The sequence below is a fragment of the Protopterus annectens genome, chromosome 10.part0, assembly GCF_019279795.1.
Source record: "Protopterus annectens isolate FY-2018-M chromosome 10.part0, PAN1.0, whole genome shotgun sequence".
Taxonomy (NCBI): domain Eukaryota; kingdom Metazoa; phylum Chordata; order Ceratodontiformes; family Protopteridae; genus Protopterus; species Protopterus annectens.
Genome location: NC_056744.1, coordinates 1821998745 through 1822022130, shown reverse-complemented (window position 1 = coordinate 1822022130; position 23386 = coordinate 1821998745). Strand labels below are relative to the sequence as shown.

General features: G+C 44.4%; 1 protein-coding gene across 1 annotated transcript in view; it reads right to left on the bottom strand.

Annotated features, from left to right (window-relative positions):
- The window catches only part of THOC6 (THO complex 6), a gene marked incomplete in the record, with an annotated part of 295129 nt that overhangs the window by 235768 nt on the left and 35975 nt on the right, over nucleotides 1-23386 (bottom strand). Inside the window, 1 exon segment of the mRNA XM_044086675.1 lies at nucleotides 23171-23274. Within this exon segment, the coding sequence (XP_043942610.1) occupies nucleotides 23171-23274 (104 nt within the window).

Sequence of the window (23386 nt, the reverse complement as noted above, 5' to 3'; positions counted from 1 at the left end):
CTTCCGGTCTCCATGTCCATCAAGGCCTACACACGTGCTAAGGCTGCCAGCCAGGCTAAGGCCCATCCTCCTAAAACTTTTTCCCAGGGCCCCTCTTCTGATAAACAGATCATGACCCTAGCTGCAGATCTAATCTCTCTAATCAGAGGTTCTCAGTCACATCCAGACAGGGGTTCTCAGCCTCCTGCAGATAAAAGGCCTAGGACTGAGCAGACAGATGCCCTCTCTTCGGATGAAGCCTCTAGGGATTCAGAGCACTCAGATACCCAGGAAGAATCCTTCCAGGCCTACGAGGACTCTGATGCTGAGGAATCAATTCCTTCTGCCTCTCCTCCAGAGGATATTTCTTTCGGGGAAATTCTCCACTCCATGAGAGAGCATTTTCAGTGGCACGGCCAGGATTTCTCCAACTCCAGGAAAAGGCTTCGGACTTTCCTTAAGTTACCCCAACACAGGCCTTTAGCTATCCCTCCAGTGTTGGATGTCCTTGATGATGTATACTCAGACTCCAGTGCTTCCCCTGATTCTCTCCCTCCTGCTCCTGTCAAGCCAGACAGACATTACAGGGTTCCTGAAACTCATAAGCATCTCTTTAAGGCCCACTCTGTGGATAGTGGCTACTTCCTCGGCCAAAAACCCTTTGCCCGCAGACAGGGAATCAAGGTCTCTGGAGAGATGGGGCAAAAAAGTTTACACCTCTTCCACCCTTGCCATGAGGTCACTTAACTGTCTTTTTCATATGTTTCAGTACCAGGATTACTTAATGGATGATTTGCAGAAAAAGTTAGCCTCTCCTGAGCCTATAGATAGAAAGGCATTGCAGGATTTGGTTCATAACACTCAGCAGGTTAGCAATCATTTTCTTCAGTGTGGTTATGATGCATTGGAAGCTTCATGTAGGGCAGCTATGACAGGGGCCGTTATACGTAGACATGCTTGGCTGAAAGAACAGCCACTGCCAGACCATGTTAAAGTAATGCTCCTAGATGCACCTCTGGAAAAACAGAAGCTTTTTGGTGCTAATGCACAGGATGTGTTGAAGTCTATTGAGGAAAAGGCTAAATCAGTACAGACAGTCAAGGATTTCCTCCAGGTTCAGCCACCCAGATTCAACAGGAATTGGCCTTCAAAGAATTGGTCCTTTCCAGACCCTGACAAGTTTCAAAGGGGAAAAAACAGGCGTGCTCGAGGTAGAGGGCAATACTGAGGCTCCTACAGGGGCCGCCAATGGCAACCACCAAATCAGAGAAGTGGCGCAGGAAGTCCAGCTGCACCACAAGGACAATCACAATGACTTGACTTTCACTCCGCCTACCAAGGCTCAAAGAGAAGCACCTCTAGGCAGAAAATTATCCTTATTCTCAAAGAACTGGCACATTTTAATCAAGGACAAATGGATTCTGGACATAGTAGACAAAGGTTACAGCTTCCACTTCCACATCTTACCAACGAGACAAGGCATGCCAAACCTGCCACAAAATCAAAGGGCAGAGGCACTCATACAAGTTTCAAAGCTGTTACAAATAAAAGCAATAGAAAAGATTCCTCCTCAGGAACAAGGCCAGGGATTCTATTCAAGATTGTTCCTTGTTCCAAGAAAAGAAAAGCAATGGAGACCTATACTGGACTTGTCCGCTCTAAACACTTTTCTCATTGTGCCAAAATTCAAAATGCTGACTTTACAGCAACTCCTTCCCTTGCTGGGCAAGGGGTCTTGGCTGGTTACTCTGGACCTCAAGGAGGCATACCTGCATGTCCCACTCAGACACAGTTGCAGAAGATACCTCAGATTTCTTGCAGGGTCAGAGCATTATCAATTCTCAGCATTGCCGTTTGGCTTATCTACTGCGCCCAGAGTATTCACGAAATGCCTGGCATCAGTAGTTGCACATTGCAGGCTCCAGGGGATTCAAATATACCCTTACCTGGACGACTGCCTTATACAAGCAGACAGCAAAGAAACCTTGATAAGAAACTTGGACTAGGTCATTCAATTACTACAGGCTTTGGAATACACAGTCAACATTCAAAAATCAAGACTACTGCCATCCCAACAGATTATTTTTCTAGGAGCCAAATTGGACACACAATCACAAATGGCTTTCCTCACTGAGGAGAAAAGTACAGTTTTGTACCTACCATAAATGTAGATGTTCGAGGATTCCATTGCTGCAGTCCTTACTATTGGGTATAGTCCGCATCCAGTCGGCCCGAATACCAGAGTATAAGGCTGACGTCGGTCAGGGCGCATTAGACTGACGTCAGTACGTCAGGGTACTAATGCGCATGACCGGCGTCATATCCTCAGTCTTTTCTTGCCCCAGATGTCAGAAGACCCTAAAAAGACAAGGCCCAAAATACCTGCACCAAAGCATGAACAATATATACAAAAACATAAGCAGGTAAACTCACCTACACAACCACCCCTAAACACAGAGGGGAAGGAGGGAGGGTAAATTGGACTGCAGCAATGGAATCCTCGAACATCTACATTTATGGTAGGTACAAAACTGTACTATGTTCTTCGTTTTCCATTGCTGCAGTCCTTACTATTGGGTAGAATCCCAAAGCAGAGGTAAGGGAGGCTGGCAAATCATAAAGAAGCAGGAGCTGACAACATGCCTTGCAAAACAGCTGTGGCAAAACCAGCCCTAGATTTAGAGTAGATATGAAGGTGATAATGCTTAGAGAAAGTATGCACTGAACTCCAAGTAGCTGCTTCCAAAATATCCTTAGTTGCCACCCCCCGTAGAAATGCTGTTGAAGTGGCAGTAGCCCTAGTGGAATGAGGCCTAATCCCAGCTGGAACCTCCTTGCCATGATTGGAATAACAAAATGCAATGCAAAAGCCAATCCACCTAGAAATAGTTTGTTTTGACACAGGCTTGCCCTGCGAACTCAAAGCAAAAGAAACAAACAACTGCTGAGACTGCCTAAAATCCTTAGTCCTGCTTAAGTAATAACACAATTGCCTGTGTACATCTAAAGTATGCAAAATCTTTTCCCCTTTATTTTGGGGGTCTGCATAAAAAGTAGGCAAATGAATAGTTTGGTTTAAAGCCACACTAGAAACCACCTTAGGCATAAAGGAAGGATTAGTACGTAATGATACCCTATCCTTATGGAAAATCTAAAAGGGCTCGACTGCCATAAGGGCCTGCAACTCACACACCCTTCTTGCAGAAGTAATAGCCAACAAAAAAGCAGTCTTCCATGACAAATATTTCAATTCAGCAGTAGCCGCAGGCTCAAAAGGTTGTAGAGTAAGTTTTTTCCAACACAAAATTGAGATCCCAAGCAGGAGTAGGAGCTCTACGTGGGGTCTTATATTTTTGCCCTCTAAGAAACTGCTTGAACAAAGGATGCGAAAACAATGGTGGGTCACAATCATAGTGAGCTGAGATTGCTGCAGCATGAATCTTAATGGAAGAGAAGGACAGACCCTTGTCCAGTAACTCAGTAAGATATTGAAGAGCCATACTCAAATTAGGCTCAGAAATCTCCAAATTCTTTGCTTTACTCCAAAATAAAAATCTCTTCCATTTTGCTGCGTACACTTTCCTTGTACTAGGTCTTCTAGCTTCCCTAATCACATTTAAAACTTGTTGAGGAAGTTGAGACCTGCTGTGTCTCAACACAGAATATGCCAGGCTGTCAGATGAAGAGAGTGAAGCTTGACATTGAGCAGATGACCGTCCTGCTGGGATAACAGATGTGGAATCAAAGGTTAAGGCCATGGAGGCTTCTTTACCAGACTCCGTAGTAGAGGGTACCAGTGTTGCCGAGGCCAATCTGGAGCTATCAAAATCATCCTTGGCCTGTCCTGTCTGACCTTTAACAGTACCTTTGGAAGAAGAGGCAGAGGTGGAAAGGCATACACATGAAGGTTTGTCCAACTGAAAGACAGAGCATCCACTTTCCAAGCTGTGTGATGAAACCCCTTTGTGCAAAACTGTGGCAGCTGGTGGTTTAGTGGAGAAGCGAACAGATCTATGTCTGGAGTTCCCCATGACACTGTCAATTTCTGAAATACATGAAGATCCAGTTTCCACTTGTGGGGATCCATGATTTGTCTGCTTAATACATCTGCTAAGGAGTTCTGTGCTCCTGGCAGAAACCTTGCCTGAAGAGTTAGGTGCAAGCGTAGCGCAGTCTCCCATAAAATCATTGCTTGCCTGCATAGAGGATAAGAATGTGTTCCCCCTTGTTTGTTGAAGTACCACATGACAGTTGTGTTGTCTGTTAGAATCAACACCTGCCCTGGAAGAAGTAACTCCTTGAAAGCCAGTAATGCGAACTGGACTGCTAACATCTCCTTCATGGTGATATGTAGATGCTGTAGTCTGGCAGGCCACTTGTCTTGTATCCACTTTCCATTTAGATGAGCTCCCCAAGCAATGTCCGAGGCATCTGTCGGTAAAATCTGACTCGCCTCTGGCCGGGTCACAGAGAGTCCCTTGTTTAGGTGACATTCCTGAGCCCACCACAAAAATTCTCTTTGAAGGCAAGGTATTATTTGAATGACAGTGTCTAAATCCTGGCAGTGCTGTGTCCATACATTTGTGAGATACCATTGTAACTTCCTCATATGCAGTTTGGCATTGGGAAGCACCAGAATACAAGATGCCATGAACCCTAATGCTTGAAGGACTGTCTCTGCAGTCAGCACGGACTGATGAGATAGTTGATGGAAGTAAAGCGATAGACTCTTTTGTTTGTCCGGGGTTAAAAAGGCCATCTGGGCTGCTGTATTCAGTCTCACACCCAGAAAGCACATGTCTTGAGAGGGTACTAGACTGGACTTTATTTCGTTCACAGAATACCCTAGGCATCTTAGCACTGCTATAAGACATTCCAGATGCTGTAGAAGGTCTTCCTTTTCTTGAGCCAGAATCAGGCAGTCGTCTAAATAAGGATAGATTTGAAGTCCTTGTAGCCTGAAGTAAGCTATCACTGGAGCCAGAACCTTTGTGAATACTCTGGGCAGTAGATAAGCCAAAGGGCAATGCAGAGAACTGATAATGAGAATCTCCAGCTCGAAACCGCAGATACTTCCTGTAACTTAGCCTGATAGGCACATGAAGGTAAGCTTCCTTGAGATCTAAAGTTACCATCCAGTGATCTTTGCCCAGCAGGGGTAAAAGCTGTTGTAACGTCAACATCTTGAACTTGGGAATGTCCAGATAAGTGTTGAGGAGAGATAAATCCAAAAGCAGTCTCCACGTGTTCCCCTTCTTTGGCACTAGGAACATGCGAGAATAAAATCCTAGGCCCCTTTCTGATACAGGGACTGGCTGAATGGCCCCCATTTGGAGTAACTGAATGATGTCCAACACCCATCTGTCTCGAGTAATTAAATCCCAAATTTCTTTGAAAAGAGACAGTCGTCCTTCCAAAGGAGCTGCCAGACGAAAATCTACTGGCAGCTGAAAAGGCAGGTCATTGGGTCTGTTTACGAAAGGACTGACCCCTGCCCTCACCAGAAGTCTGAGCAGGCGAACTCCCTGTTCTAGGCCTAAAAGAACCTTGAGCCCTGCCCCTACCACGTCTAGACCTACCCCTAGACTGGGAATCATAAGCAGGATATGTCCACCCCTTAGCAGGCCAATTTCTACTAAACTTCGGTGGCTGTACCTGCAAAAAAAATCTTTAACAGTTTGCATAGACTTAGCTTTGTCCTCCATTTTCTTTAAAACTGCTTCCACAGGTGAACCAAACAACACATCAGACTGTAAAGGAGCATCCAAAATCCTTGTCTTAACATGCTCAGCCAAATTTTGATCCCTTAACCAGGCATGCCTGCGAAGAACAGAACTAGTGGCAGCCACCCTCGAGGAGGCCTGCACAGCATCAAAACCACATTGCAAAGAATGCTTGCCCACTTGTTCAGACACATAAACTAAATCCAGCAAGTCTTTACAATCAATACCTTCCGCCAAAGCATCCACCTTAGATTTCAATTGTGAAAGGAGATAATTTTGATATTTCAGCATGTGAAACTGACAATTCAACGCTCTCATGGCTAGAGTGGAAGAAGTATACACTTTCTTACCCCACCTATCTAACGCCCTTGCCTCTTTGTCAGTGGGAACAGGATTTTTAACCACAGAGGCCTTAACACCTTTAGGCCCCTGAGAAACAGTTTCTAGGTCCGCCCTAGGACTCTTAAACAAATACTTATGAGCTTCGGGCACCCTATAGTACCTATCAGGTTTAACAGGAGCAGGAGGCAAAGAATCAGGGTTCAGGGAAGCCACTGCAAAACATCTTCCACCACATTCAACACAGGAGGTATAGCTAAGGGCCTATGCTGGGGTAAAAACAAGAATTCCCTAAGCCTCTTCCTGGAATCAGAGTAATCCTGGCCTTCCCATTTAAAGTGCTCCCTCATGGAATGCAGAGTCTCTGAAAATGAAAAATCCTCAGGAGGAGAAGCCGAAGGAGTGGCATCATCCACATCAGAATCAGAATAATTAGGATACTCCTGCAAATCTTCCGCAGAAGACTCAGAAGCCCCTGAACCCTGTTCAAAACTGTCAAACTCTGGTTCCAGCCTAGGCCTCTTATCAGGAGGGCCCATAGAACCTCTAATCATAGTAATCAAATCTTCTGCCATTTTAAGCATATGTTTCTTAGGTACAGAACCCGAAAGGCTAGGAGAAGCCCCTACTGAAGCTGAAGTTGGCCTACCTCTAAAAGAAGTTTTGGCAACAGAAGGAGAGGCTCTAACTACTTTGGGAAGAGAGGGAAGAATAGTTACCTGAGAAGCCCCTCAGCCTGGCCTGCCTCCTGAGAGGGTACATCCTGTAACAGTAAAGTTTCTGCCTGAGACTCCATAGAAACTCCTGGCAAAACCTCTGGCTCCACTGAGCCACCTAAAGAACCGCCGTCCGGGACTGCCGGTTCATCAACCCTAGGCTTCGCTGTTTTGTCCTTGCGCTTCTTGGAAGCGGGCGGCGGAGCATCCGACGGCATTTTATAATTGCAACGCTTCCCAAACACTAATCTGGCACAGTCTAACCTCCTCTTAATAGTGCGTTTGTTAAACCTAGCACAAGAGCGGCAACCAACAACGTCGTGCTCAGGCCCTAAACAAGGTATACACAATGTATGGTAATCCCTATGAGGTATTTGTTTCTCACAAGAAATACAGTTATTCACTTTTTCTGACATCCGGTTAAATACTGAGGCAAGAAAAAACAAAAATGTTCCCCAACGGGGTACTTAGCCAACTCTGATTCGGTCTGAAACTCCGGTTTCGGAAATATTTCAGAACGCCAACCTGCACTCGCAAAACTGCTTCTGCATCGGACCACGCGGCAAAAAAGACTGAGGATATGACGCCGGTCATGCGCATTAGTACCCTGACGTACTGACGTCAGTCTAATGCGCCCCGACCGACGTCAGCCTTATACTCTGGTATTCGGGCCGACTGGATGCGGACTATACCCAATAGTAAGGACTGCAGCAATGGAAAACGAAGAACATCAAGAACATTCACCAGATTACTTCAAAAGCCTAGTAAAGCTCACCCAGTTGACCGCAAGGAAAATCCTGCAGGCCTTGGGGTTCATGGCATCTTGCATTCTTCTGGTACCTCTGGCAAGACTACACATGAGAAAGTTACAATGGTACCTAAAAAGCTTATGGTCTCAACACAGCCACAATCTAGAAGACGTAATACCACTCATTCCATGCCTGCAACGGGAATTTTTGTGGTGGGCTCAAGCAAGTCATTTAAACAGAGGCATGTCTTTCACCAAACCTCTAGCAAGTCAAATCATTACAACAGACGCCTCAGATCATGGATGGGGGGCGCACATGGAGGGCAGATGCATTCAAGGGCAATGGACTCCCAGGGAAATGCATCTGCACATAAATCAAAAAGAGATGTTGGCAGTGATACATGCAATCGAGGCCTTCGGGAAATCACTTCAACAAGGTCATCTGCTAATAAGGACAGACAACATCACTGTCATGTGGTATATAAACAAGCAGGGAGGCACTCACTCTTACCCCCTCTGCAGACTAACAATGACTCTTTGGGAAAAGTCCCTGAATCTGAACATCCAGTTGCAATCCCAGTTTGTTCCAGGCAAGGACAATGTTCTGGCAGACAAGCTGAGCAGAAATTTCTTGGATCCGCACGAATGGAGGCTGCATCCACACATTTTCTCACAAATAACAAGTGCATGGGGAAGACTGGACATAGATCTCTTTGCTTCTCACCTCAATCATCACCTGGAGAAGTTCTGTTCAAGGACGCCCCATCCTCTAGCCTGGAGAACGGATGCTCTCTCCTTCAGCTGGAATTCCCTAACAGTTTATGCATTCCCTCCTCTACCATTACTGACCAAGGTGTTACTGAAGATCAAAGCAGAACAATCAAAAGGAATTTTGATAGCTCCAGACTGGCCAAGGCAGCACTGGTATCCACTGCTACTGAGCATAACTCACACCAAACCGTGGCCCTTGCCTCAATGGCCTCTGCTTCTAACTCAGCACAATTACAGGACTGCTCATCAAAACCTGCAAACATTGCAGCCGACAGCTTGGAGGGTTCCATGACTTTTACCCATATCTCTCTTTCCAAAAAAGTACAAGAAATCTTGCTGGAAGCGCGCAGACCTTCCACCAGAAAAACCTATTCAGCCAAGTGGAAGAGATTCATCATCTGGAATGCCAACAAGGGTCAGGATGCATCAGTAATGAGCGTACCACAGATATTAGAATACGTGGCAGAAATGTTTCATAGTGGCCTCTCATATTCTTCCATAAAAATTCACGCTTCAGCAATCTCAGCAAAATACAACTGTGACCCACCTTTGTTTTCGTATCCCTTGCCTAAGACAGTTTCTAAGAGGGATAAAAAATATCAAGCCTCCCAGAAAACCACCAATACATGCATGGGACCTCAATTTCCTCTTGGAAAAATTAACTCTTCCTCCTTTTGAACCAGCAGCATCTTCAGAAATGCAATTTCTCTCCTGGAAAACGGTTTTCCTGTTGGCAATTACCTCAGCAAGAAGAGTCTCGGAGATACAGGCCCTCATGGCAGTACCTCCCTTTCTCATTTTTCATCAGGACAGAGTTTCTCTAAGAACAATCCTTCATTCATGCCAAAAGTGATATCCAGGGTGTCTCTAAAATCAAGCAATTCACCTGCCTACTTTCTTTCCCAATCCTCAAAATAAGGGGGAAAAGTTGCTGCACACTTTGGACATACACAGACAATTACGCTACTACTTGGACAGAACAAAGACCACCAGAAAGTCTGACCAACTATTTGTAGCCTATGCTGCTGGAGTGCAAGGAAAAGCAATCTCCAAACAAACAATTTCAAAATGGATTGGACACTGCATCAGATTCTGTTACTCTTTCCATGGAAAAGGTGTGCCAGCCAATATTAGGCCACACTCCACCAGAGATGTCCTTCAAGGATGCATCTGCAGTCATAACAAATGGGTTGTCCTGTCGTCAGGCAGCCCTTCGGTCGGCCGGATTCCAAAGTCTGGGTCTGGCCTCGGCTGGTGTCGCACTTCACCCGACGTCATAGCTGCAGTTCTTCGGGTATAAAGGCATCAGCCGACGCCATTTTCCCCAGTCTTTCTTGCCGCTACCAAGCAGAAGCTGTTCGCAAGTGCCGGTCGGTCAGATCCAGAGATTACTACTACCGAATACTACTTCGAAGACTTCTAAAAAGCTAAGTACCCCATTGGGGACTCTTTCTTGCCTCAGCCGATGTCAGAAAAAGTAAATAACTGTTTAACTTGTGGGAAACAAATACCTCAAAGATTTCCACTCTTACTGCCTACCTTGTTTAGGCCCAGACCACGACGTAGCAGCCTGTTTAGCCTGTGCTTCCTTCAACCAACGAACGCTTAGGCGTCGGTCGGAGTTTGCTGAACAGTTTTTAGGCTCAGATTTTGCGTACATTATGCCGTCGGATCCTCCGACTACCCAAATTGTTAAAAAACGCAAAGAAAAAGACTGACACTCGCGGTCCGCGGTTTTGGCCGAAACCACGGTTAAGCAAGCCGCGAGTGTCTCAGTTTCGGCTGAAACCGAGAAAACGGGTCAATCTTCAGTCGAATCCATGACTACTACTGAGGCTCCTGCTACCTTAGTTGAATCGGCCTCTGAAGTTTTGCCTACTACTGTGGTTCCTAGTGAATTATCAGACACCATCCCTTTGGATGTCTCTACCCCAGCACGTGGTGCTGCTAGGCCTCCTGCAGCCATGTCTATAAAGGCCTTTGCCAGGGCTAAAGCAGCTAAAACTGTTAAATCAGTGCCTGTTAAGACCCCCTCACATAGGCCCACTTCTAGTTCACAAATGCTTACTCTGGCAGAGAATTTAATCTCCTTAATTAGGGGATCCCAATCTCACCCAGACAGGGCCTCTCAGCCTCCAGAAAAGAGACCTAGCGCAGAGCCCCCCCCGAGCCAGTGTCCTCTGATGATTCTTCGGATGACTCAGACATTACAGATCAGCCAGAGGCTCCTTTTTCTACTTATGAAGATTCTGATGCTGAAGAATCCATTCCATCTGCCTCTCCACCAGAGGAATTTTCCTTTGGGGAAACCTTACATGCAATGAGAGAACAATTCCAATGGCAGGGACAAGATTTCTCAGATTCAAGAAAAAGGCTTAGGACCTTTCTGCACTTACCACAACATAGGCCCTTAGCTATACCTCCAGTTCTGCCTGTTGTGGATGATGCATTTAATGATGTTTGCACTGCTCCTGATTCTTTACCTCCAGCCCCTGCCAAACCAGATAGATTTTACAGGGTGCCAGACACTCATCACCACCTATACAAGGCCCCACTTGCAGATCCTGAGACTATATCCCAGGGGCCTAAGGCAGTAGCCGACCTCAGCAAAAACCCTCTCCCTTCTGAAAGGGAATCCAGGTCCTTAGAGATGGGGAAAAAGTTTACACCTCTGCTACTCTCTCAGCTAGAGCTTTAAACTGTCAGTTTCACATGATCCAATACCAAGAGTTTATGCTTGATCAGTTAACTAAGAAGCTGTCCTCTGATGACTCCTTAGATAAGAAATATGTTTTAGAAATGGTGAATAACATTCAGCAGGTTAGTAACCATTCTTTAAAATGTGGCTATGATGCACTGGAGGCTTCATTTAGATCAGCCATGACTGGCACAGTGATAAGAAGGCATGCATGGTTGAAGGAACAGGTTTTGCCAGATCATGTTAAAGCAAAGCTGTTAGATGCTCCTATGGATAAGGCCAGTCTATTTGGTACACCTGCTCAGCAAGTAATGAAGAAAATGGAAGAGAAGGCAAAATCTGTACAAACAGTTAAGGATTTCTTACAGGTTCAGCCCCCAAGGTTTAGCAGGAACTGGCCTGCCAAAAATTGGTCCTTTCCAGACTCTTCAAAATCTCAAAGAGGCAGGAATAGACGCTCTAGAGGCAGAAATCAATCCAGAGGAGGTGCCTATAGAGGACGCCAGTGGCAAGGCAATAACCAGAGAGACACAGACACAACCACTGCCACTGCAACAGGACAATCACAGTGACTTGACTCTGACACCGCCTACCAGGGAGCAAATAGCAGCACCTTTAGGCGGAAAGTTAACCTTATTTTCGAAAAATTGGCACTATATCACAAAAGACAAGTGGATTTTGCAAACCATAGACCAAGGCTACAGGTTCAACTTCCACACCTTACCAGTAAAAAGAGGAATGCCAAACCTACCTCCAAATCAAAAAAACAGAAGCTCTAAAGCAGATAGCTCAATTAACAAAGATGAGAGCTGTGGAAAGAGTACCAATAACACAACAGGGCAAAGGATTCTACTCCAGACTCTTCCTAGTACCAAGAAAAGAGAAAAGTTGGAGACCTATTCTCGATAAACACATACATCATTGTACCACAATTCAAAATGCTGACCCTACAGCAACTTCTTCCCATGCTGGGCAAGGAGTGTTGGCTGGTAACTCTAGATCTCAAGGAGGCATACCTGCACGTCCCCATACGACCAAATTGCAGAAGATACCTCAGATTTCTTGCAGGATCAGAGCATTATCAATTCTCAGCATTGCCCTTTGGCTTATCTACTGCGCCCAGAGTATTCACAAAATGCCTGGCATCAGTAATCGCTCATTGCAGGCTACAGGGAATCCAAATTTATCCATACCTGGACGACTGCCTGTTACAAGCGGACAACAAAAGCAAGCTGACAACAGATTTACAAAGAGTCATTTGCTTACTATAAGCCCTGGGATACACAGTCATTTTAAAAAATTCAAGACTGATACCATCCCAGACAAGAACATTCTTGGGTGCGGAATTGGACACAGTAAAACAGATGGCATTCCTAACTGCAGAAAAACAAGCACAACTCCCTCTTTACTTCTTGGCATTAACAAAGCAGCACAAACTAACAGCAAGAAAAGTACTGCAGGCCTTGGGCTTCATGGCATCATGCATAATCCTGGTCCCCCATGCCAGACTGCATATGAGAAAACTACAGTGGTACCTAAAGAATTTATGGTCTCAACACAGGCACAGCTTAGAAACCGAAATCCCACTAATCCCATGCCTGAAACAAGAGTTCCTATGGTGGGCTCAAGCATGCCAGTCAAACCCAGGCTTGCCCTTCCACAACTTTCAAGCAAACCAAACCATCACAACGGACGCCTCAGACCTAGGCTGGGGGGCGCACATGTTGGACAAGTGCATACAAGGATTGTGGACTCCAGACCAGCTGCACCTGCACATAAACCAAAAATAATTGCTGGCAGTAAAACTAGCACTCCAGAAATTCAAACCATTCCTCAAAGAAGGCCATTTAATGATAAGGACAGACAATGGCTCTGAGCTACAACATCCAGTTACAGGCAATATTTGTGCCGGGAAAAGAAAACACCCTAGCAGACATGTTAAGCAGAACCACCTCGGATGCTCACGAATGGATGCTACACCCGGACATCTTCAAGGCCATCACAAAGAAATGGGGAATGCCACAAATAGACCTATTCGCATCCCCACTCAATCACCAGCTCAAGAAATTCTGCACAAGGACATTCCACCCACTTGCATGGAAGGTGGACACTCTATCCTTCAGTTGGAAAGGCCTGACAGCATATGCATTTCCACCTCTGCCTTTGATGCACAAGGTACTACTGAAAATCAAAGAGGATCGTCCAAGGATAATTCTGATAGCTCCGAATTGGCCAAGACAACACTGGTATCCTTTGCTGAGGAGCATGTCTCAGAGGAGAATGTGGCCAATACCCCTGATGCCTTTGATGTTAACTCAGAACAACTACAACATCATGCACCCAAACCTAAAAACCTTGCAACTGACTGCCTGGAACATCACATAACAGCTACTAACCCAGACTTATCCCAAAGGGTTAAAGACATTATCCTTGAAGCCCGCAGACCTTCAACAAGAAGGAACTATGCAGGAAAATGGAAAAGGTTTGTCATTTGGAGTACTGAAAGAGGAAAAGATGTCTCGAACATAGATATTGCTAACATCCTGGAGTACTTGGCAGAGCTTCTACATACGGGCCTGTCCTATTCTTCCATCAAGATACATGCATCAGCTATTTCCGCAGAATACAGCTTCGATCCACCTGTCTTTTCGCATCCTCTACTCAGGCAATTCCTCAGAGGGATCAAAAATGTAAAACCTCCTAGGAAACCACCATTACCAGCATGGGACTTGAACTTTGTGCTAAAAAAATTGACACTCCCTCCATTTGAACCAGCAGCAACAGCAGATCTTCAACACCTATCATGGAAAACTGCTTTCCTACTGGCAATTACTTCAGCAAGGAGGGTTTCGGGACTACAGGCCTTAATGGCAGTACAACCCTTCCTAATCTTCAATCAAGATAGAGTGTCCATGAGAACTAATCCTACTTTTATGCCCAAGGGGGTATCCAGAGTGTCTTTAAACCAGGCAATCCACCTACCTACCTTCTTTCCCAATCCACAGAACAGGGGGGAAAGGCTGCTGCATACCTTGGATGTACATAGACAGTTACGCTACTACCTGGACAGAACCAAAAGTAACAGAAAAACTGACCAGCTTTTAGTAGCCTATGCAACAGGAAGGGAAGGAAAAGCAATTTCCAAACAGACAATCTCCAAATGGATAGGAAATTGCATAAGATTCTGTTACTCCTACCATGGAAAACCAGTTCCACAGAACATAAGACCTCATTCTACAAGGGCTACAGCCACTACCACAGCTTTCTTACGAGGAGTGGCAACCAAGGACATTATTGAGGCAGCTACTTGGACCTCCGTGCATACATTTGCCAAGCATTATAATTTACCTCTATACTCTAGATCCCGAGCAGGGTTTGCCACTGCTGTATTGCAAGGGATCCTAACTACACCATAATTCTTCTTCCTCCTCCCCTAGTTTGGCTAAGGTATTCTACCCATTTGTTATGACTGCAGATGCATCCATGAAGGACATAGTACAGTTTTGTACCTACCATAAATGTAGATGTCCGAACTGGATAGCATCTGCAGTCAGGATTACCCACCCTCCTTCCCCTCTGTGGTACTCCTAGGGTATTTACCCTCCTAATAGCTAGCTGGGGGGGAGTCTCTTATGGTGTATTTGTTTGTATATATGTACATACATGCTTATTTTTTGTGTTTGCCTTCTACTATTTTGGAAACATTGGCATTTATCCAAAATTTAGCTTTCCTAGAGGGCAACTGGCATCTGGGGCAAGAAACACTGAGGAAAATGGTGTCGGCTGATGCTTTTATACCCGAAGACCAGCAGAGATGACGTCGGGTGAAATGCGACATCAGCCGAAGCCGGACCCAGACTTTGGAATCCGGCCGACCGAAGGGCTGCCTGACGACAGGACAACCCATTTGTTATGACTGCAGATGCTATCCTGTTCGGACATCTACATTTATGGTAGGTACAAAACTGTACTCTATAGCCACATCCACAGCCTTTCTAAGAGGAGTGGCTACAAAGGACATTCTAGAGACTGCTACATGGAGCTCCGTGCATACATTTACCAAACACTACAACCTGCCTTTATACTCCAGATCCTGAGCAGGCTTTGCTTCGGCAGTCCTGCAGGGCCTTCTAGCTACACCATCCCTTTCTTAGATCCTACCACCCCCAGCTTGGCTATGGTATTCAACCCATATGTCAGGACTGCAGTTGCATTCTTGAAGGACATAGTACAGTTTTGTACCTACCATAAATGTAGATGTCCGATAGATATGCAACTGCAGTCAGGTTTTCCCTCCCTCCTACCCCTCTGTGATTCTCTTTTTTGGGTCCACTCCCCCTTTTCCAAATTAGCTGGGGATATCTGTTATGGTGTATCTGTTTATTACTGTTGTGCATGTCTGGAATTTTTATCCATTCTCTAAATTTAGCCTTCCTTGGAGGGCACCTGGCATCTGGGGCAAGAAACACTGAAGAAGATGGCGTCGGCTGATGCTTTTATACCCCAGCCGCTCTGACGTAGGGGAAGAGGCGACATCAGCCGACGCCGGACCCAGACTTTGGAATCCAGCCGACCGAAGGGCTGCCTGAGGCAGGACAAGCCATATGTCAGGACTGCAGTTGCATATCTAACGGACATCTACATTTATGGTAGGTACAAAACTGTACTTTCACTTTTGTTGCTCGTCTTCTTAATCATCTCCCTCTTCTGCTTTGAGTCTAAGGTACTCCCAATTAGAAATCAGGTCCTGGGCTGCTTTCTGTCACTCCAGCATTTTCCTTTACAACAATGAAAAAGTGTATCTAGCGAAGTGTCTCTCTGTGCTTTCTTACTGTCAGAAGACTGAAAAGCTGAGTTCCTTCCCCTCGGCTTGCTGTATAAACTTTTTCCCCCCATCTAAAAACATTTTTGACCTTCCAGGAAGTGAACATTCTGTAGATGGCTAGACAGAGCAACTTGAATCTTATACACTGACATCCATTGACTGCAAGGATAAACTTGTTTCTCTTGTAACTGATATGCAGCAAATAATTTTCCACAAACACTCTGGTGTCTTCAGTTTTTTTAAACACCTTTCTTTTCTGACCCAGTTTTGTCAGGAAAAGCTTCTTCTTGCCAGTTTTGTTACATGCACACAACGTATCCTCTCAAATAAAAAATTCTGCTGCTTAACGCTAGTCAAATTACTTATCTGAACTTTTACGAGATTACTACAGTCTACTCTTTGCAGTTTCTATACTTCCGCGGTGGTGCAGCGGTAGCATCGTTGCCTCACAGCAAGAGGTTCTCCCATTCGATTCTCGGCTTCGGTTGGGAGTGCCTTCTGCATGGAGTCTGCATGTCCTCCCCGCGGTCGAGTGGGCGTTCGAAAAACATGTATTGAATGGGCGTGCCTTCATTGAAGGTTGGGTGTCGGGCTAGCAACTCGACACCATAAAAACCAGCTGCCAATCATTAGCGGACCGGAGTTCTGCTCTGGTGCCCCCTAACCGGGAAAAGCCGAAAGACAAACAACAACTCCTTTTTGCAGTTTCTCCGATACAGTAAGAATCTCGTGTTTTCTCTGTGTGCTGAGCCTTCCAAGTCTTCAGAAGCCTCATGTTCAGTCTTCCCTTCATTTCAGGCTAAATCTGCAGTTTTATCATACAAATGTCTACTTAAAACTTCTATTGTCTTTTTCTAGCCTTTTAGCATTTGACTTTATACATTCATGTGGTGTACAACTTATTTTCAAAACCTCCAAGTGAATTTGATTTCTTTTTCCCTCTCAGTTACCTGGGATGCCATCTCCTGTACTAAAAGCTGCAACTTTAACTCCTTATTGCTGGACATCGGAGAGGTTCTTCCCAAACACAGCCTTTTCTTCTTATTTTCCAGTTAATATTTTTTCCAGATTTATTCTTTGTTGTCATCATTGCAATAAAATCACTACCATTTACTGAATTTTCCCCAAACTGATGCATTTTACTAGCTTTTTTAAAACAATTTCTCTGTGTGCACACTGGGAGACCTAATTAACACATTACTCATTTGTCCACCATCTTGGAAGCTACTGCCCACCCATTCTTTTTTAATATGATCCTATAGGTTGTTACAAAAACTGTTTTCTGGCAATCAGGCCAACCACAATTTTATTTATAGATGTTACTCCCCATGGTGTATATGCAGTTAAGGTCATAATTTGATAATGAGCATCATCTTACAGTACTGGGTTTGCCTTCTTCAGTCTCCATTTAAATAGTTTTGAGTCTGAGCAGTCACTGTATCACAATGGTGCCATCAGCTTACTATAAAAATGTAATTTTGTCTAGTGACAGACAACTGAATGAACAAAGATGCTGTCATCCTGTACAGCTGGGAAAGCTGCCACGTTTTACAGCTTTAAGAATGTTAACTTTGCAATGATGTGGAGTGACCATCTACTCCTGAGATGTTCAAACCTTCAGTATCTGGGATACTTGAAGACTTCATCACATTGCACTCTATGCATTTAACCCCCCCCCCAGATGAGAGAGACAAAGCTACAGTAGATGATTTTCCTTCCTCACAAAGTTATTAATAAGATGGGTATATTTCTGTCCCTGGACTGGCTTCTGTGACTTAGGTCTGTTCCTGAAAGGGAGACAACTTCCATTTTCTAGGGCCATGCCTGACCTGGGTAATGGCGGAGATGTAGGTTGTACGCCTTAGCTGACTACTGCCATTGCTGACCATTGCTGCCCATTGCTGCCCACTCCTGAAGTTGGCTGCTTGGATATGCCTTAGCTGACTACTGCCATTGCTGCCCATTCCTGCCCATTGCTGCCCATTGCTGCCCATTCCTGCCCATTGCTGCCCATTCCTGCCCATTGCTGCCCATTCCTGCCCATTCCTGCCCATTGCTGCCCATTGCTGCCCATTGCTGCCCACTCCTGAAGCTGGCTGCTTGGATGCTGGCCCATTACAGACAGCGTGCTGGGTACTGTGCTCGTACAGCAAGACACAAAAAGGGATTTACTGTTTCGGAGTCCAATACCTACTTCATCTTCAATACGGACTTTTTCCTATTGGGCTATTACAGTGCATTGATTAATGGACACACTGGCCCTAGGGTGAGGGAAATTACATCAAAACTAGCATTTCTGCTCCCTCACTCTATCATCCTCAAAATAAAAGTGCTTGTGAACAGAGGGAATAAAGCAACGAGAAACAGAGAGAGAGAGAGAATAATTGGAATCCAGAATTAGAGAGAAGTTGGGCACTGAAACTTCTACTGTCCTGATGCATATGAATAAATACCTGGTTGTTGTACATCTGCAAGAAATTAACCGGGCATTTAAGAACAAATGAACTCGACAATTTTCAGTGTGGAAATCTAAACTCTGCTGTAGGCACAGACTGACAAATCTGCATTTTACAGAAGGTGAAATACTTCCAACGTCACTAATATGAGAAAATGCACTCCTAAAAGAAGTGCTGTTAGCTGTAGAACATTTGACAAACATAAATCCTGTGAGCAGCCTTAGCATCGTCTGCTGACTACACTTGCACTGTCCTATGTCTTATGTAATACGTTTACCTTTTACATAAATCCTGTGAGCAGCCTTAGCATCGTCTGCTGACTACACTTGCACTGTCCTATGTCTTATGTAATACGTTTACCTTTTACATAAATCCTGTGAGCAGCCTTAGCATCGTCTGCTGAATACACTTGCACTGTCCTATGTCTTATGTAATACGTTTACCTTTTACATAAATCCTGTGAGCAGCCTTAGCATCGTCTGCTGACTACACTTGCACTGTCCTATGTCTTATGTAATACGTTTACCTTTTACATAAATCCTGTGAGCAGCCTTAGCATCGTCTGCTGACTACACTTGCACTGTCCTATGTCTTATGTAATACGTTTACCTTTTACATAAATCCTGTGAGCAGCCTTAGCATCGTCTGCTGACTACACTTGCACTGTCCTATGTCTTATGTAACACGTTTACCTTTTACATAAATCCTGTGAGCAGCCTTAGCATCGTCTGCTGACTACACTTGCACTGTCCTATGTCTTATGTAATACGTTTACCTTTTACATAAATCCTGTGAGCAGCCTTAGCATCGTCTGCTGACTACACTTGCACTGTCCTATGTCTTATGTAATCGTTTACCTTTTACATAAATCCTGTGAGCAGCCTTAGCATCGTCTGCTGACTACACTTGCACTGTCCTATGTCTTATGTAATCGTTTACCTTTTACATAAATCCTGTGAGCAGCCTTAGCATCGTCTGCTGACTACACTTGCACTGTCCTATGTCTTATGTAACACGTTTACCTTTACATAAATCCTGTGAGCAGCCTTAGCATCGTCTGCTGACTACACTTGCACTGTCCTATGTCTTATGTAATACGTTTACCTTTTACATAAATCCTGTGAGCAGCCTTAGCATCGTCTGCTGACTACACTTGCACTGTCCTATGTCTTATGTAATACGTTTACCTTTTACATAAATCCTGTGAGCAGCCTTAGCATCGTCTGCTGACTACACTTGCACTGTCCTATGTCTTATGTAATCGTTTACCTTTTACATAAATCCTGTGAGCAGCCTTAGCATCGTCTGCTGACTACACTTGCACTGTCCTATGTCTTATGTAACACGTTTACCTTTTACATAAATCCTGTGAGCAGCCTTAGCATCGTCTGCTGACTACACTTGCACTGTCCTATGTCTTATGTGTCGTTTACCTTTTACATAAATCCTGTGAGCAGCCTTAGCATCGTCTGCTGACTACACTTGCACTGTCCTATGTCTTATGTAATCGTTTACCTTTTACATAAATCCTGTGAGCAGCCTTAGCATCGTCTGCTGACTACACTTGCACTGTCCTATGTCTTATGTAACACGTTTACCTTTTACATAAATCCTGTGAGCAGCCTTAGCATCGTCTGCTGACTACACTTGCACTGTCCTATGTCTTATGTAATACGTTTACCTTTTACATAAATCCTGTGAGCAGCCTTAGCATCGTCTGCTGACTACACTTGCACTGTCCTATGTCTTATGTAACACGTTTACCTTTTACATAAATCCTGTGAGCAGCCTTAGCATCGTCTGCTGACTACACTTGCACTGTCCTATGTCTTATGTAATACGTTTACCTTTTACATAAATCCTGTGAGCAGCCTTAGCATCGTCTGCTGACTACACTTGCACTGTCCTATGTCTTATGTAACACGTTTACCTTTTACATAAATCCTGTGAGCAGCCTTAGCATCGTCTGCTGACTACACTTGCACTGTCCTATGTCTTATGTAATACGTTTACCTTTTACATAAATCCTGTGAGCAGCCTTAGCATCGTCTGCTGACTACACTTGCACTGTCCTATGTCTTATGTAATACGTTTACCTTTTACATAAATCCTGTGAGCAGCCTTAGCATCGTCTGCTGACTACACTTGCACTGTCCTATGTCTTATGTAACGTTTACCTTTTACATAAATCCTGTGAGCAGCCTTAGCATCGTCTGCTGACTACACTTGCACTGTCCTATGTCTTATGTAATACGTTTACCTTTTACATAAATCCTGTGAGCAGCCTTAGCATCGTCTGCTGACTACACTTGCACTGTCCTATGTCTTATGTAACACGTTTACCTTTTACATAAATCCTGTGAGCAGCCTTAGCATCGTCTGCTGACTACACTTGCACTGTCCTATGTCTTATGTAATACGTTTACCTTTTACATAAATCCTGTGAGCAGCCTTAGCATCGTCTGCTGACTACACTTGCACTGTCCTATGTCTTATGTAATACGTTTACCTTTTACATAAATCCTGTGAGCAGCCTTAGCATCGTCTGCTGACTACACTTGCACTGTCCTATGTCTTATGTAACACGTTTACCTTTTACATAAATCCTGTGAGCAGCCTTAGCATCGTCTGCTGACTACACTTGCACTGTCCTATGTCTTATGTAACACGTTTACCTTTTACATAAATCCTGTGAGCAGCCTTAGCATCGTCTGCTGACTACGCTTGCACTGTCCTATGTCTTATGTAATACGTTTACCTTTTACATAAATCCTGTGAGCAGCCTTAGCATCGTCTGCTGACTACACTTGCACTGTCCTATGTCTTATGTAACACGTTTACCTTTTACATAAATCCTGTGAGCAGCCTTAGCATCGTCTGCTGACTACACTTGCACTGTCCTATGTCTTATGTAACACGTTTACCTTTTACATAAATCCTGTGAGCAGCCTTAGCATCGCCTGCTGACTACGCTTGCACTGTCCTATGTCTTATGTAATACGTTTACCTTTTACATAAATCCTGTGAGCAGCCTTAGCATCGTCTGCTGACTACGCTTGCACTGTCCTATGTCTTATGTAATACGTTTACCTTTTACATAAATCCTGTGAGCAGCCTTAGCATCGTCTGCTGACTACACTTGCACTGTCCTATGTCTTATGTAATACGTTTACCTTTTACATAAATCCTGTGAGCAGCCTTAGCATCGTCTGCTGACTACACTTGCACTGTCCTATGTCTTATGTAATACGTTTACCTTTTACATAAATCCTGTGAGCAGCCTTAGCATCGTCTGCTGACTACGCTTGCACTGTCCTATGTCTTATGTAACACGTTTACCTTTTACATAAATCCTGTGAGCAGCCTTAGCATCGTCTGCTGACTACGCTTGCACTGTCCTATGTCTTATGTAACACGTTTACCTTTTACATAAATCCTGTGAGCAGCCTTAGCATCGTCTGCTGACTACACTTGCACTGTCCTATGTCTTATGTAACACGTTTACCTTTTACATAAATCCTGTGAGCAGCCTTAGCATCGTCTGCTGACTACACTTGCACTGTCCTATGTCTTATGTAATACGTTTACCTTTTACATAAATCCTGTGAGCAGCCTTAGCATCGTCTGCTGACTACACTTGCACTGTCCTATGTCTTATGTAACACGTTTACCTTTTACATAAATCCTGTGAGCAGCCTTAGCATCGTCTGCTGACTACGCTTGCACTGTCCTATGTCTTATGTAATACGTTTACCTTTTACATAAATCCTGTGAGCAGCCTTAGCATCGTCTGCTGACTACGCTTGCACTGTCCTATGTCTTATGTAACACGTTTACCTTTTACATAAATCCTGTGAGCAGCCTTAGCATCGTCTGCTGACTACACTTGCACTGTCCTATGTCTTATGTAACACGTTTACCTTTTACATAAATCCTGTGAGCAGCCTTAGCATCGTCTGCTGACTACACTTGCACTGTCCTATGTCTTATGTAATACGTTTACCTTTTACATAAATCCTGTGAGCAGCCTTAGCATCGTCTGCTGACTACACTTGCACTGTCCTATGTCTTATGTAACACGTTTACCTTTTACATAAATCCTGTGAGCAGCCTTAGCATCGTCTGCTGACTACACTTGCACTGTCCTATGTCTTATGTAACACGTTTACCTTTTACATAAATCCTGTGAGCAGCCTTAGCATCGTCTGCTGACTACACTTGCACTGTCCTATGTCTTATGTAACACGTTTACCTTTTACATAAATCCTGTGAGCAGCCTTAGCATCGTCTGCTGACTACACTTGCACTGTCCTATGTCTTATGTAACACGTTTACCTTTTACATAAATCCTGTGAGCAGCCTTAGCATCGTCTGCTGACTACACTTGCACTGTCCTATGTCTTATGTAACACGTTTACCTTTTACATAAATCCTGTGAGCAGCCTTAGCATCGTCTGCTGACTACACTTGCACTGTCCTATGTCTTATGTGTACGTTTACCTTTTACATAAATCCTGTGAGCAGCCTTAGCATCGTCTGCTGACTACACTTGCACTGTCCTATGTCTTATGTAATACGTTTACCTTTTACATAAATCCTGTGAGCAGCCTTAGCATCGTCTGCTGACTACACTTGCACTGTCCTATGTCTTATGTAACACGTTTACCTTTTACATAAATCCTGTGAGCAGCCTTAGCATCGTCTGCTGACTACACTTGCACTGTCCTATGTCTTATGTAATACGTTTACCTTTTACATAAATCCTGTGAGCAGCCTTAGCATCGTCTGCTGACTACACTTGCACTGTCCTATGTCTTATGTAACACGTTTACCTTTTACATAAATCCTGTGAGCAGCCTTAGCATCGTCTGCTGACTACACTTGCACTGTCCTATGTCTTATGTAATACGTTTACCTTTTTTGTGATTTCATTCCAGTTCCAAGCTTTTACATCCCCATTACCAGCACTGATTAACTGACGGTCTGTAGATACCAGGCTGTACACTGGCCCATCGTGAGCTGCAAAAGGAAGAGACACAGCAGCAGGTGTAAACATAGAATTTGATGGAAAAAAATAAGTTACCCCTCCCACTACACACACATTCTGTAATTGACACGTGCCACTGTACTC